The sequence below is a fragment of the Narcine bancroftii genome, chromosome 14, assembly GCF_036971445.1.
Source record: "Narcine bancroftii isolate sNarBan1 chromosome 14, sNarBan1.hap1, whole genome shotgun sequence".
NCBI lineage: Eukaryota > Metazoa > Chordata > Chondrichthyes > Torpediniformes > Narcinidae > Narcine > Narcine bancroftii.
This window is the reverse complement of record NC_091482.1, coordinates 64,580,860-64,596,901: the sequence shown is the minus strand read 5'-3', so window position 1 is coordinate 64,596,901 and position 16,042 is coordinate 64,580,860. Positions and strand designations below refer to the sequence as shown.

Below are 16,042 nucleotides of genomic sequence, written 5' to 3'. Positions count from 1 at the left end.
ATGAGACAAATAAAGATTTTATAAATGATGTAAGATGTTGCCAGTGAATACAAGTAGATTGATTTGCAAACCAAAGAAAACAATGATAAATACCACGCAGGCAAGGCCCTTATTCACAATAGGCAGTTATTGAACACTTTTTCATTGACTGTAGTTGAGACGGGAACCAATACATTATTTCACCAGAAAAATATTTGACATTAAGATACAGAACTTTACTTAAGGGCCAAAAGAGACACTGGATTAAGTTCTATACCCCGAACTGAAGTTTAGCATTTTATCATTCATAAGAACGCTTTTCAAACATAATACATGAAATCAAGAAAACAGTGCTATTATTTCACAGCTTCTGTGTCCCAGTTTGCTCCCTAACTTAAGGTACTGTTTGTGAGGAGTTTGAACTTTCTCTTTGTAATCACATGGATATCCCCTTGTATCCCCCAGGAATACCAGTTGGTTAAATGGCTACTGTAAATGATCACTCATGTAAATGGGTGGCATGAGATAAAAGTAAAGGCTCAATGCTGGAGAAACCCAGATGATCAAACAGTGCACTTTATATAGCAAAGATAAAGATACATCACCAAAGTTTCAGGCCTCAGCCCTTCATCAAGGTATGAATCAGAAGTTGATGGACATGTGAGAGAGATCAGATTACAGAGGAATAACTGGAATGCTGAGAGCTAGCAGACTAAGTGGTTATCATGTGTGTTGCAATAGATATGATGTGCATATATTTTCAAAATCACGTAGTTGTCAACATGGATTATGTTATTAATTAACCACAACAATTTTCCTTATTCAGAAGGGCTCAGGCCTGAAATATCTTGACCTCCTATGAATGCTGCGAGACCTGCTGGATTCCTCCAGCGATTCTGGGTTTTCACTTGCGTTCACATCAATTTGTTTTTCAAACTAAACATTTATTTTATGCTGATATTTACAGGCCAATCTGAACAAAAACTGAAGGAAAATATTCTAAATTATTCAACAAATAGTTTTTACGTTTATGAAAGATAAAACAAAACTAATCACTTAGAGTCATGGTATTGAAACAAGAGATAGCAAAGCCCTATCTACTTCATTTAACCTTTGTATCTTGATGCTTCTTTATAACAAAACTACTGAGTCTGGATGGTTAGAAGGCTGTACAAAATGCCTTAAATGTACCTACATAAGAAAACATGGCTTTCATTTCTTCGTCACTGCGGACTGTGATTCGATCTCCATCTTCATCTTCATCTTAAAAGAATGAATAAATTTAGTTGGACAAGGCAACTTGAATAACAAAAATGCTACGAATGTGAAATGGATGATAATTGCCATTTGCAATTCATAATAAAGAAGAGCAAGTCACAAAGATTTGGGGCAATGCTGGAAGTTTTTGCCTTATAGTTATGTGGAAAGCGATTCATTGATAAATGTTTTTTTTCCATTCCAGGCAGATACCATGGAAGACAGCAATGGGCAATACACTCTCAGTTTACAATGAGGGTGTCTCGAGTTTGAAAAAAAAGAACATTCATCCAACTGTGCAAGACAGCAATACCTTAACTGGCCTGTAAAACAAAACGTATACATTTAGACAGAAGGAAATATTGAACATGTATTCTACAATTTAACATACATATTTACTGTTTACAAGAAAATCAATGTCTGTATATTATCTGATTTCCTAAGAGATTTTAATACTACATTCTTATCTGAAAGAACAAGTTTGAATCTTAGAATTTGTTGCTTACTTGTTTACTAAAGCTAACTAAAATATCTTACAGCTATCACTTGTGACAAGCAATATGATTAACTCATGCCATGGAATACAATTAATTAATTTTATTCATAAAACCGTGTCAGCCGAATTTAGCGGAGTGCGAATGCTAAGACTGGCATCACTAAAATGCGAGTAATGTGGAACAGTCAGAATAGATAACAATTCAAGGCTGAGTTTACACTGAAGGAACAAAAAGACGTGGATTGAGATTGAAGGGGGAAATGTTTAGGGGAAACATGAGGGGGCATTTCTTCACTCAGAGGGTTGTGGAATGAGCTTCTGACCAAAGTGGTAGATAGATGTGGGTTTGATTTTAACATTTAAGGAAATGTTGGATAGTCGTATGGATGAGAGAGGAGTGGAGGCCTATGGGCTGGGTGTGGGTCAATGAGACTAAGTGGGAGAAGGTGTTTGGCACGGACTAGAAGGGCCAAACTGGCCTGTTTCTGTGCTGTAATTGTTATATGGTTGTATGGATACAAGTCTCCCATTCCAAGTAGCTGACTAGGTTGTGGTGATGGGGCAAAACAATCAATGGTTCAGGTAACATGATAAACTTCCAATCATATTTTTTTTACCATATTTACAGCAGCTTTTTAACATTCCAGTATATTTTGAATAAAAGGGGATTTTTTGAATAATAGGAAAATTAAGGATTAGGAGGTACAGATGGATAAATGGAACTCAGCCCACAGCCAGATCAGCCATGACCTTATTGAACGGCAGAGCAGGCTCACTCGGCAAGATTTTTGGAATTATGTATTGTATATTCAAGTGTGGTGAGCTATCATTAAGACTTAGCAGCACTTATAACTGATGGATGTGTCCCAAGAATAATGAAGAGATAGATCAGTAAGAGGAGCGGGACGGTAAAGAAGTGTGGATATTGGGATACAGGACAACTGAAAGAATTCTTCTGTGAATATTGAAGAGAAAGCTAAAGACACATGAACAAGAAATCAAAGTAACAGGGAAACGACCATTGAAACGTCATTCAGTAGATCTTTTGCCCCTTGTTCTTTGCAGCTTGATCTCCTTATTCTCTTCAAGTTAAAAAAAACCACTTATTTTGGCCTTGAATGGATTTAATGACCAAACATTCATGGTTCTCTTGAGCTGGACTGTCCAATTTCTAATTTTTAAAAAAATCTGTCATCTGCCATTGTATTTCCACCAACAAACTTTCTGATAACATTTTCCAATCTACCCAAGACCTGCCACTCCCCATAGTCATGTAGCCACCTTACTTAAGTTCAAGGCTCTAGCTTCCAACTTACTTGCCCATTGTTTAAATTGCATGTATAATTCAATCACTTTGGCAAGATTTTGCAGTCGGCAGCAAGCAGTTCTTCGGTTCATGCCCCTGAAAATGGGTCAAGTACAAGTTTGGCTTCTGCAAGACGGGCAAGGCCTTGTGTGCGAAAATACCATCACATAGGGGCAGAATAAAACCTACACTTGGAAAAGTTTGACATCTGGCTAAGCATCCTCTCTGACTTACAAGATGACAAACCACTGAATCTGCTTCCCTTTTTTGACATTCAGAAACAATGGTGAAAATAAAGAAAACATTAATAATGTAAATATTAAAAACAATCTAACATGTTAGAACACATTTAAACAATTATCACTTAACAAATCAATTGAGTCATAAAAAAATAAGTACAGTGAAACCTCGTTAGAACGCAATTCATTAAGCCGCAGAATCGCTTATAGCGCGGGTGTCTGTGGACTCCAAACATTGATTTTAGGATGCCAGGCTAACAGCCACAAACTCAAAAATGGACACTCATGACTCATTTACAAGATGTGTTTGTTAATATGTGGAGTTTAAAGTCTTATTATAGGGTTTGAGTCACAGTATTCTATTTTCCTGTTTCCTGAATCATGACATATATGCGTTTGTTCAGCGACTCGGCTAACCACGTTATGAAATCTTGGACCCCAACTACTGTGTTCTAACGAGGTTTTACTGTATAAACAACCCAATACTTAACTTCTCCCTCCTTGCAAAGTGAGATTCCCGTAAGATTCCTTTATTATGATTTAAGATTCCTTTATTGTCATGTGATAGCACAAAACATTTGATATTGTATGAAATTACACACCAGGCACCCTTACTGTACAAGAGAAATATAAAAAAAAGAGTCCCTTCAGAGTCACTGAACGTCTGTGGAATCGCCTCCAGCGTTCCCACAGCCTCACAGACTCCTGATCGATCTATTGGTAAGAGATCTACCCCAATATTGTTTCTACAGGTGGATTCTCCTACACCTCCCTCATCTAAATCCAACCATTCTGATTATTACTCTCTTAAAGATTGATAGAACCATAACCAACCCTATCTCACTAACCAACGTCTAAAATAATCTGCTTCCAAGCTGTTTCCATGATTTGTAATCCAAAAAAGTCCTGAATTCATTATATGAACTCATCCTCGAGTTCAATTTAAAAACTAGATTAAAATCCCTTTCATATTATTGCACTTGTTATCTCTTATTTCCATGCCAATGTAACTGAGTAGTAGAAAGAAGTACCTCCATAATTTATCTGCTATGTTCAGCATGAATGGGCATTCTGCATCAATGGAAAATGTGACAGAGCCTTGACAAAGAATTCCCAAAATAGGACATAGAAATTAGGCAAAAGCTGTTTTTATGCCAGGCTTTTGCTTGGAGGCCGACTCCATCCACAGAGAAAAATTTGAATTTAGCCTTTTAGGGCTGCTCCAGTGTCGCTTTCATGCGAAGCAGCACCTCGCTGCATTCTCCAGAACATAGTGTTGCCCTTCGCTGTGAGGTCTGACATGCACGCCAAGCAACAGCCACCTTTGTTACCCATAATCCCCCACGCAGCTGGAACCACTCTGGAAATGCAGAGCAGTTCCGGTTGCTTGGGGGATTATGGGTAATGAAAACGGCTATTGATCATTCTTCTGCCTGCGCTACCAGACCCTCAGGTCCCAGAAACTCCAATATTAGTTATCATTGCCACGCATGACACCGACTGAAATAAGAGACTGAGATCGGAGTTTTATCATCAGCGTGGTCCCCCCACAGCTTGTCAATGGATCACCCCCTACTCAGGGAAGTATTTGTGATACCTTTTCACCCAAGATCATCCTTTCTAACTAAAGTTTGAGCAAGTTTATGTCTCTGCTTACTTTCCATTGCATGTCTCCCAGCCCGATTTGATCTCGTTTCTCCATCTCTGCGCTTCCATATTTAGCTCTTGCTGCACTTCTCCATCTGTCTGCATTCTCCTCACCTGTCTTTCCCCTCCCTTTGCCTCCGGTTCACCTTATCCATCCTTTTCTCACAGAGAACAGGGTGCACGGCAAATGGCAAGTGGGACAAAGAGAGAGGATGGGGAGGGGGGGAGAGAGAGAGAGAGGGGCACCGAGAATGGGGGAAGAACCAGGGAGAAGGGAGAGAGGTAAAACAAAGGAAGGAGGTCGAAGAATGTGTGTGGGCGGCCACAAAGTGCTCAACAATTTGATACAATGTGCCAGTTCATGTCCTGGTCCTTTCTACTCAATTCTACCTTCCCCTGGCACCTACCCCATTCAACCTCTGCCTCCTCTCTCCTCTTTGCCTGTACCCCCAATTCTTTCCCCTCGCACCTCCCTGTATGTCTACTCCCCTTCTCCTTAATTTTGTTTATCCATGTTCGATATTTAATTCTTCAATTTCACCCCAAATGTGTTTTTTTCACTTGGTGAGTCTTGAACATTATGTTCAGATGTTAACATGAGTGTGGAGGGTTGGCGACATCGCTCATCGCAACCTCGCCAGATCCGCCCATCTCTCTGGATTTGACGTTGAGTCGGGGGTATTCTCGGGTTGCTGCCTCTCAGACCGAACTGAGCAGGGGTCTATTGGAAAATGTATGCAGTATTCAATCACTATGTAGCAGTTCCCAGAAAACGAGACTCTACCAGGGCCTGCCCCACGCCAGCCGATTGTAGGAGCAGTATGAAGCAAGGTGCAGCGCTCCACCTCACCGCTGACACCAGGTCAAAGAGGGATTGGAGTCGGTGCCTTGGAGCCACTCACAAACCATTTATGAAGGTGGGTTCTATGACATGTGGGAGAATCTGTGCCTTTACTGTCGCATTTTTTAACTCTATAAAAGGGCTTGGTTGTGGATAGTTGATATGGGATGTAGTAGAGAAGCAAAACACAGGAAGGAGTTACTGTTCCAACTACACTGGCTTGAAAGTACTACATCAACCACAAAGTACAGATTGTGACATTTTCCTACGAAATGATGAGGAAGTCGAGGATGCCATTATCAATCTGAGCACATTCTGATCTGGGGTACAACAGTATGAGTGTCTTGCAGTTTCTCAGTTATGCTATGGGAATATGGTTTCGTGCAGGTTCAACAACATCATCAAAACATAATGATAAAGGAGAGAGACAAGTTTTGAGGAATTAACATTTTATTTAATCAATTTTGATTTAAATTTTATTTGTTTTTCAGCATTTTCCAAATTTTAACTTTATGTTATTTTAAAAATTTATCGACTTTTCTTGAAGAACTTCTCAAGAGATCAGCTCTAGGCAAGAATGTCTGACACAGATAAATGGAAGCAGGTTAGATATATACATCTATGACAGAAAGGCATGATGTTATTCATGTTATATCATAGGGAAGGTACTGTGAATGAGATGACCTTACTACAAAGAATCCTTAGATAAAGAGACATACAAGCAGTTGTTCTCTAAGTCAAGTGCAATATGTCAAATGAGACCAAATCTGGAGTTAGCATTTCTTCCAAACAGTGAATTTTAAAATCACCAAACTCAGCTCAGGATTGAAGCTCTCTAATTCTCAGAATTTGCCTAACATGCAACTTGCAACTATTGGACTACTAGTCAACCCATATATTAAGGATTCAAGGTAATAAAAATCTTACCTATACAAATTACATATAAATTATATACCTTTGACGCCTAAATTGGTGATACAATACTAATCAAAATAAATGGAAACTAATGACTATATTTTTTCTATTAATTAGCCATTTTATTTAGTGAACAATAAATCAGTGAAAAAAAATCTACTTACACTCAAATGCCGTTGTCGTTGTATCTGGTAACACTTGGCCAATAACATCCTAAAAACAAGGAATAAAATAGGTCAATCTAAAAGAAATCAAGGAAGATATTAGTAAAATAAAAAACAAGCTGCCGGAGGTGCAGGCCAAAAACACATTTAGTATCAGAAGGCTTGTTTTGTTTTTTTTGGTACCAGATTTCATCATCTGCAGTATCGAGTATCTCTGGGAAAATACAGTGTATTTTTTGTTTAAACAAGCCAAAAGTGAAAAGAAAAATGTTGTAATACATAACTACTCCCATAATTCTTCATCATCCACATAGTGGGTGTCCAACATTGTCTTCCCTTTGCATTAAATGGCCATCCTGGTCATTAATGGCTAGTTCTGATTCAGATTTAGATTGAGATTTATTGTCAGAGTACACACATAACATAACATACAATCCTGAGATTTATTTTTCCTGCAGGCCAGGCCAAATTTCCACTTATCAGTCACTGTACACTGTACTCAAGATACATATACAAAGAGAAAATGTAAACAAAGAAAGACATATAAACAAACTGACTGTGCAGTATGGAAAAAATATTCAGTATTAAATAAAGTGCAAAGTAAGAGTCTTTGAATGAGTTTGTTGTTAGGAGTCTGACGGTAGAGGGGTAGCAACTGTTCATGAACCTGGTGGTTCGAATCTTGAGGCACTCTTTCCTTATGGTGGCAGAGAGAACAGATCGTGTGTTGGGTAGCGTGGACTCTTGATGTTTGCTGTAGCTCTCCAATTGCAGGCTTCCTTGTAGATTTTTTCAATAATGGGGAGAGTTTTTTTTCTGTAATCTACAGAGCTGTGCAGGGCTTTCCGCTCAGAGGTATTGGTGCCCCATACCAGGTTGTGATGCAGCCGGTCAGCACATCTGAAGTTCTAATTGTGCTTTGCTACACTTGAAACATTGACACATACAGATGTGTTTATTTTCTCTCAACTTATCCCACTTTTAAATAATACGTGATCCATGCTCTGCTTGAATTTCATTTTCTATCTTGCTCTCATTCTCTACCCCAATGTTGGAGCCTAAATGCTCATACCCAAATCGATGGCCTCATGTATTATCTTACGGTAGATGATGAGATTATCCCTAAAATAGGTTTTAGCAATGAAAGCACCTTCAGTTTTGTCATCAGGGAGTTAGGAATGGTGCTTATTTCTGTGCATTAATGAACAACTTTGAAGCCTGTAAAGAAACACCAAAGCTGGTTTTGGAATATAGTGCAAGGTGGAGTTTACTTTTATATTAACTTCCTTTCTAATCCCATATACCTTTTTAAAGGTCTCTTGTTACCTTATAATTCCTTGGTTTTGCTGTTATAAACATTGATGTTGGGTTTTATTAATTGATGCTCTGGAACAGCTATTACAGCGCCAGCAACCCAGGTTCGAACCTGGCACTGTCTGTTAGGAGCTTGTGCGTTCTCCTTATGTCTGCAAGGGTTTCCTCTGGGTACTCTGGTTTCCTCCCATCCTTCAAAAAGTACAGAGACTGTAGGTTGATTGGGCAGCATGGGCTCATGGGTTGGAAGGCCCTTTTAGTGTATCTCCCCAAAAATAAAATCCTATGGGTGATGCAAACAAAGAACACTAAGTTCTAGAAGACACTAATAGGCTTTCTCGAAGCAGAGGACAATACAAAGTTTAGGAAAATATCTTGCATGTAAAATTCAAAGATAACTTCATGCCCTAAATCCTTGATGATGAATATACATTTTTAGATTGAACATTATCAATTTCCAATTACTTATTCCAGTGCATGCTGTAAAACAACACACTCTTCAGAAATCAACTTTAGTGACACCTTGGTGGAAAGCGATAGAGTTCATGACTGTCTTCTGAAAATACTGCTGAAAATTTCAGTTCCACACTTTCCTAACATAAACATTCCAATACAGGTATTACTAAGTTTCCCCATATTAAAATATATTTCATTGGTCTCTTTCAAAGGCAAAACTTTTGAGAGTTGTGGCTACAAATGGTAACATTCATTTTAAAAACAACAAAAAACTTTCTAGTTTTCCTGTTCATCAGGCAACACTCTAAAGCTTGAATAATGTGATCAACTCAAAATACCAAAGAACTGCCCTTTTAGGTCCTCCTCCCATTTACCACAGAGTTCAATCTCTTCAAAGAATAAATAGTAGAGGACGATGACTAAAATCTCAACAGTGATTGCTGCATAATAGCTTATCATTACAGCTCTGAGACTTTCCCCATCTGTGTTCAGCTAATAAAGTATAAGAGGTCATACCTCATTCTGTTTTAATTCCATTTATGAACCCATTTGACAACAGCTGAGCTCCTACACAATCAACCCCCAGGACTTCAACACCACCAAAACCAAGTATATCAAGTTCTGCAAAGTTAGTGGACCGTGCAGCTTGCCATGGTAATATAGGAAAAGATGGCATTGGATCCCAAAGTTAGGACATTTGAATGAAACATAAAATCTTAAAATCTAATTGACACAACATATTATTCAATTCTACTGGCAGTATATTTTTCTCAACGTTTTCACTTTCAAGTTTTGAATAAGCAAACCTGCCTTCTAACTAAATGTTGTCTTCACCAGCTTGAGAAAATTCTACTTTTTTTTGCTATATTTGGTGTTTTGTGGCAGCAACAATAGTGAAAACATCATAACTATCAAAAAACAAAGAGAGTGAGAGAGAGAGAGAGAGTGTGTGAGAGAGAGAGAGTGTGTGTGTGTGTGTGTGTGTGTGTGTGTGTGAGAGAGTGTGTGTGTGAGAGAGAGAGTGTGTATGTGTGTGAGAGAGTGTGTGTGTGAAAGAGAGAGTGTGTGTGTGTGTGTGAGAGAGAGTGTGTGTGTGAGAGAGTGTGTGTGTGTGTGAGTGAGAGAGTGTGTGTGTGTGTGAGAGAGAGTGTGTGAGAAAGTGTGTGTGTATGAGAGAGAGAGATAGATTGTGTGTGTGTGTATGTGTGAGAGAGAGAGTGTGTGTGTGAGAGAGAGAGAGAGAGAGAGTGTGTGTGTGTGTATGTGTGAGAGAGAGAGTGTGTGTGAGAGAGAGAGAGAGAGAGAGAGAGAGAGAGAGAGAGAGAGAGAGAGAGAGAGAGAGAGAGAGAGAGTGTGTGTGTGTGTGTGTGCACGCGCGCAAGCGCACTTTCTTGCTTTATTTTGACCACAAGAAACAGCAGAACATTAAACAGACTAAGATTACCAGAAGGAAGCAGCTTTGAATATGTGATTACAGACACAATGATAATAAAAAGATTTATAACCAACATGTACATCAAGCTGCAAGAGAAGGAAAAGGATGAAATTAGCTGTAAACCCAAACAAAAGTATAAAAATAAAAAACGAAACATGGAAAAAGTTATGCTCTGGAACTATGAAGAATATAATAAACACAAAGTTACGTATGATACAGTAAAATTGGTTATACACCCCAAAAGCTAAAAAAAAAATGGGATCCAACATTATCAGACAGATGTTTTTGCTGTAAAAAGGAAACAGGAACAACAGTACATGCAATTTGGGCATGTGAGAACGTGAAAAAGTTTTGGGAAGATCTAAATCAGGTATTAAATAAAATCACAAAAAGAAACATACCAAAAAATCCAGAGACCTTTCTTCTAAGTAATATAAGAAGAACTTGGCCTCGATTTGGATGAAGCACAAAAAAGATTTATTATGATAGCCTTAGCAGTAGCAAGGAAATGTTATAATGACAACTTGGAAATCAGAAGAGAGCCTGAGAGTACAGCAATGGTACATAGAAATGAATAAATGTATTCCATTGGAAAAAATAACATAATTTAAATAATAAAGTCATATTATTTGAACAACTTTGGGAACCGTACATGGAACACAACAGAGAGGGCCTACCGCGGACCTCCACCCCCTAAAATGATAGAATGAGAAGAAGATGAAATGAACTGACCCAGTGTGTAAAAGTAGATGACACAATTTTCCTGTTTATTTTCATTGTGTGATGACATTGTTTAATGGGTTTATTGTGTTGTATATGTTGAACGTTTAATGGGTTTGGAGGGGGTGGGAAGGGGGAGGGAAGGTAGGGGGGGGGAAAAAAGGGGACAAAATGCCACTGTGTATATTTAAGAGGGAAATGTTTGTGTGTATTTTGATTGATATGGTTCACAGTGTGAAAATTTTTTTTTAATTTTAAAAAAAGAAACAGCAGAACATTGTGAGTTCAGCTCAGGCCATCACACAAACATTGACTCCATTCATACTTTCAGCTGTCTTGTGAAAGCAGCAAACACCCCAATTGCACTCTCTCCTCCCCCTCCCATGGGGCAGAAGACACACACGTTTTAGATTCAGCTTCTTTCTTGCAGTTATCAGACTCTTGAATAAACCTCTCATTAGTAAAAGGTGATCTCATTGGGGTCCTTGGACAGTTTTAATTGAATTTTTCTCACTACGAAGTTTTAGTTTTAATTTTTGCACTACCTGTTGAACTTAAATATGGGTTAACTTGTTTGGATAGCACACAAAAACAACATTTTCCTCTGTATCTTAGTACACGGACAATAAATAAATGAGCATAAACATTCTGCAAAAGATATTATAAAACTAAATTTTTTTTATTACAATTCAATACATTATTACTCAGACTGGTTGATAGGTTTCCCAAATTCCACAGCTCTGTGATGGGATGTCAACTCAGGTCTCCGGATTGTTAAAAAGCTTCACAGACAATTGTATTTCCTCATTTCCAGTTGATACTGTTACAAGGAACAGTTGGTACTGCAAATGGGAGAAGGAAGTTTCACAAATAACTAGTTTTTCCCATTCATTAAATTCATGCCAAATCAATTCAATATGCTCAACCATGTGTTTATCTATCTTGAACCCAAGAAAGATAAAACACATTTTCTAAATGATGAGAAACTTAGAACTGCAAAGGAGCAAAGAAATTTTGGAGACTAAATACACAAATCATTAAAAGCCAGTAGACCAAATACAAAACGCAATTAAAAAACCTAATGGAATATTGGCTTTTGTCTCAATACAAATGTGAGAAAATTACACTATGTTGCAGGGACTTGTGCAGACCTCATCTAAGGACTGAGTTTAGTTTTGTGCATTACACAGAAGGAATGAAACACACATTCAACAGAGTTCAGAGATGTGTTAATGTTAGAGTTCAGAAGCAAGGCAGACACCAGATTTCAATATTCTTACTCAATGTTTACAGGTCCGTCTACACTTACCTACTACTAGCTATAATTGTATTAGCTGCCATCTTACAGGTATACTATTAAAACACTTTGAATGCAAGTTAACCATAAGGCAAGATGATATATAGTGTATATAATATATGGTGTATTGAATTCGAGCAAACCAGCAGCCTCAAGCAACTGGCAAAAAAGAGGAAAATAAATAGGTAAAAAATGTTTAAAACTGTCACGTCTCGCTGTCAGTTCGCTGATCACGCAACCACACAATCTCAAGCAACTGGAACATACACTTATCCGGCATCTAATGATCCCTATAGGTGCCAGATACCAGGGGTTTTATTGTACTTGACTAAAGCAAGAGATTCAACAGGGTAATAATGACAGCATAAGAATGTCCCCTGTGTTGGAACCTTGAGAACCAGGGCTATAGATAAAGATGAAATAGGTACCACTTGAAGAATTGAAATATAGGGAGGAGGAAATAATCTATTATTTCAATAAACCGTATTAAAAGTTCCAATGTTTTGTACTAATTTCAAGATGAACTTGTGTTGCTTTTTTGGTACATCATTTATCGGTAGCTCAAAAGGCTTCACTGTTTACAGAAAATGAGTGTTTTCAACACAAATTCAAAGGTATGTGGACTTCGTTACAAGCCCAAAGGACCCCAAAACCCAACAGCAATAGGCATTCACCAAGACAAGTGTTTTTTTTTAAAACAAAAGTTATTTTTAATCAACTTTAAACATGAAAACAGAATCAAACTTTAACTTATTTCTATACTTAACTAACCCAAATTAACCCCCTTCTAATTCTAAGCGCACGTGTATGTAATGGGTGTGTAAATTTAAGAAAAGTTCTTTGGTTCACAGTTCAATCTCACTTCTCCTTCTTCCAAGTTCTCTGGATGCATGCAATTCTTATACTGTGCACAGAATTTAACATGTATAAAGTTCACCAGGCTTTGGTGCTAGAAAGGTAAATATTTACCGCTCAGGAAGGTTCTTGTAGGGTTTGCAGAGAGAGATTTGTTGTTCCAGGATTTCCACAACTGAGGTACCACCATTAGTCACCCTAAGGTCTCACTGATGAAATTTGCCCCATCAGGGGTTTCCAGATGGTAGCCTCTTTCTTTCAGGCCACCACAGAGTTCCTCTTATTCCAAGAGAACCATCAGACAGATAACACTTCCAGCCATCCGCCACTCTGGAACTTGTCATCAGTTTCAACCAGCTTCCTGGCTCGCCCTGTTCAGCTGCTTTTCAGTGTCACCCACACTAGCTGGGAGATCTTGTTAACTTGTCTCTCTCTCTCTCTCTCTCTCTCCAACTGAGACTGCCAGAAAGCCCATGTGACTCTCTCACCTTCTCCAGCAAACAATAGGAGTTGGTCTCTTGGTCAACCTGTTGCCTTAGGTAAACAAAACTCAGGAGTGACCCTTCCGTGCACTCTGTCAAAACCCCAAAAAGAGCTTCCAACAGCCAGAGTGTCTCCAGTCCATTCATTTCATTTCATTCCTTCAATTAGCACCTACTTGTGAAATGTGCATCACATTCTCCAGAGATCCTGCAATGTTATTGAATATGAATTCTTCAGTATTTCAAATAAGATCCATTTTCAAATGTGTGTACGTAGGTAACCTTACTCTAAATTTTGGCTATGACTCCCTTAGGATTCTGCTCAAAGTTTATGGGCTATCTTCACTGTAAAGCAGTCAAGTTTTGGTTTCTTCTATACTTCTCTTCTACCAGCTACATTAAAAAATTATAAGGTGAAAAGAAAATAAGACTTTTACTTAAATGGACTTGTGGCCCCCAGTAAGGCTGTGGGTCCCCCATTGAGAATGGCTGCCCTAAAACACATCAACTCGTGAATATGGAACAAGGCTACTACACATTTTCTATGGTAAGTACAGTAATTGATGCTGGGAGCTCACAGATAAGTATTTTAAGTCAAGTTTATTATCATCTGATTGTACAAGTACAACCCAACAAAACAGCGTTCTCCAGTCCTTGGTGCAAAAACCTGCAGACATACAAAGGACAAGTGTTCATCTATAGAAATAAATAAATACTGTCATGAATATGAGTGTCTCAGATGGTTAGTGTGAACAGTTCCTTTGGTCATTCAGCATTCTCACTGCCCATGGGAAGAAGTCTGGTGGGGCTGGTTATGATACTCCTGTATCTCTCTCCCTTGTGTCTACTATTTCATGGATGGACCTGTATGTGTAGTTTCATTTAGATGGCTGATAGTATGATATGTTATAGCTCAGGTGTGGCCCACCTTTTAATTTTTAATTTAGACATACAGCATGATAACGGGCCATTTCAGCCCACGAGTATGTACTGGGGGTGTAGGTTAATTGGACAGCACAGAAAGGACCTGTTACCGTGCTGTATGTCTAAATTAAAAATTAAAAAGCTGGCCACCCCTATAATAGCTGAACCAGACTTGCACTTCTGCCAACATCAACATCACAATGCTTTTCTTTAAAATTTATTGAACAGAAATCCAAGTATGGAAGTACTTTTAAACAGCAACTCAGTTGATTATGTGAATGGTCACCAACTTAACCACACATTGCACAAATCACCATGGCTATAAATTCCGAGCTATTCCTATAATGCAATCTCATCCTGGTTTTGCATCCAATGTCACTGATAATATCATGTCAGCCAAAATGCCCCTCCAAGTAAATGTCTAATGGGAGTCATGCTTACACAAAAATGCTGGAGAAACTCAGCAGGTCTACACAAAAATATCTCCAGCATTTCTGTGTAAACTCTCTTTTCTCTTTGGCTTAGCTTCGCGGACGAAGATTTATGGAGGGGGTAAATGTCCACGTCAGCTGCAGGCTCGTTTGTGGCTGACAAGTCCGATGCAGGACAGGCAGACACAGTTACAGCGGTTGCAAGGGAAAATTGGTGGGTTGGGGTTGGGTTTTTCCTCCTTTGTCTTTTGTCAGTGAGGTGGACTCTGCGGTCTTCTTAAAAGGAGGTTGCTGCCCGCCGAACTGTGAGGCGCCAAGATGCACGGTTTGAGGCGATATCAGCCCACTGGCGGTGGTCAATGTGGCAGGCACCAAGAGATTTCTTTAGGCAGTCCTTGTACCTCTTCTTTGGTGCACCTCTGTCACGGTGGCCAGTGGAGAGCTCTCCATATAGCATGATCTTGGGAAGGCGATGGTCCTCCATTCTGGAGACGTGACCCACCCAGCGCAGCTGGATCTTCAGCAGCATGGACTCGATGCTGTCGGCCTCTGCCATCTCAAGTACTTCGACGTTAGGGATGAAGGCGCTCCAATGAATGTTGAGGATGGAACGGAGACAACGCTGGTGGAAGCGTTCTAGGAGCCGTAGGTGATGCCGGTAGAGGACCCATGATTCGGAGCCGAACAGGAGTGTGGGTATGACAATGGCTCTGTATATGCTTATCTTTGTGAGGTTTTTCAGTTGGTTGTTTTTCCAGACTCTTTTGTGTAGTCTTCCAAAGGCGCTATTTGCCTTGGCGAGTCTGTTGTCTATCTCGTTGTCGATCCTTGCATCTGATGAAATGGTGCAGCCGAGATAGGTAAACTGGTTGACCATTTTGAGTTTTGTGTGCCCGATGGAGATGTGGGGGGGCTGGTAGTCATGGTGGGGAGCTGGCTGATGGAGGACCTCAGTTTTCTTCAGGCTGACTTCCAGGCCAAACATTTTGGCAGTTTCCGCAAAACAGGACGTCAAGCGCTGAAGAGCTGGCTCTGAATGGGCAACTGAAGCGGCATCGTCTGCAAAGTGTAGTTCACGGACAAGTTTCTCTTGTGTCTTGGTGTGAGCTTGCAGGCGCCTCAGATTGAAGAGACTGCCATCCGTGCGGTACCGGATGTAAACAGCGTCTTCATTGTTTAGGTCTTTCATGGCTTGGTTCAGCATCATGCTGAAGAAGATTGAAAAGAGGGTTGGTGCAAGATCACAGCCTTGCTTCACGCCATTGTTAATGGAGAAGGGTTCAG

General features: G+C 39.4%; 1 protein-coding gene across 19 annotated transcripts in view; it reads right to left on the bottom strand.

Annotated features, from left to right (window-relative positions):
- Window positions 1-16,042, bottom strand: part of map2k5 (mitogen-activated protein kinase kinase 5) — a 241,798-nt gene that overhangs the window by 218,461 nt on the left and 7,295 nt on the right. For all 19 annotated transcript variants that reach the window (XM_069910483.1, XM_069910481.1, XM_069910485.1 and 16 more), the window contains exons 2-3: window positions 6,845-6,893; window positions 1,175-1,242 (exon numbers count right to left, since the gene is read on the bottom strand). In XM_069910483.1, the coding sequence (XP_069766584.1) occupies window positions 1,175-1,242; window positions 6,845-6,893 (117 nt within the window). The remainder of the gene's footprint in view (window positions 1-1,174; window positions 1,243-6,844; window positions 6,894-16,042) is intronic.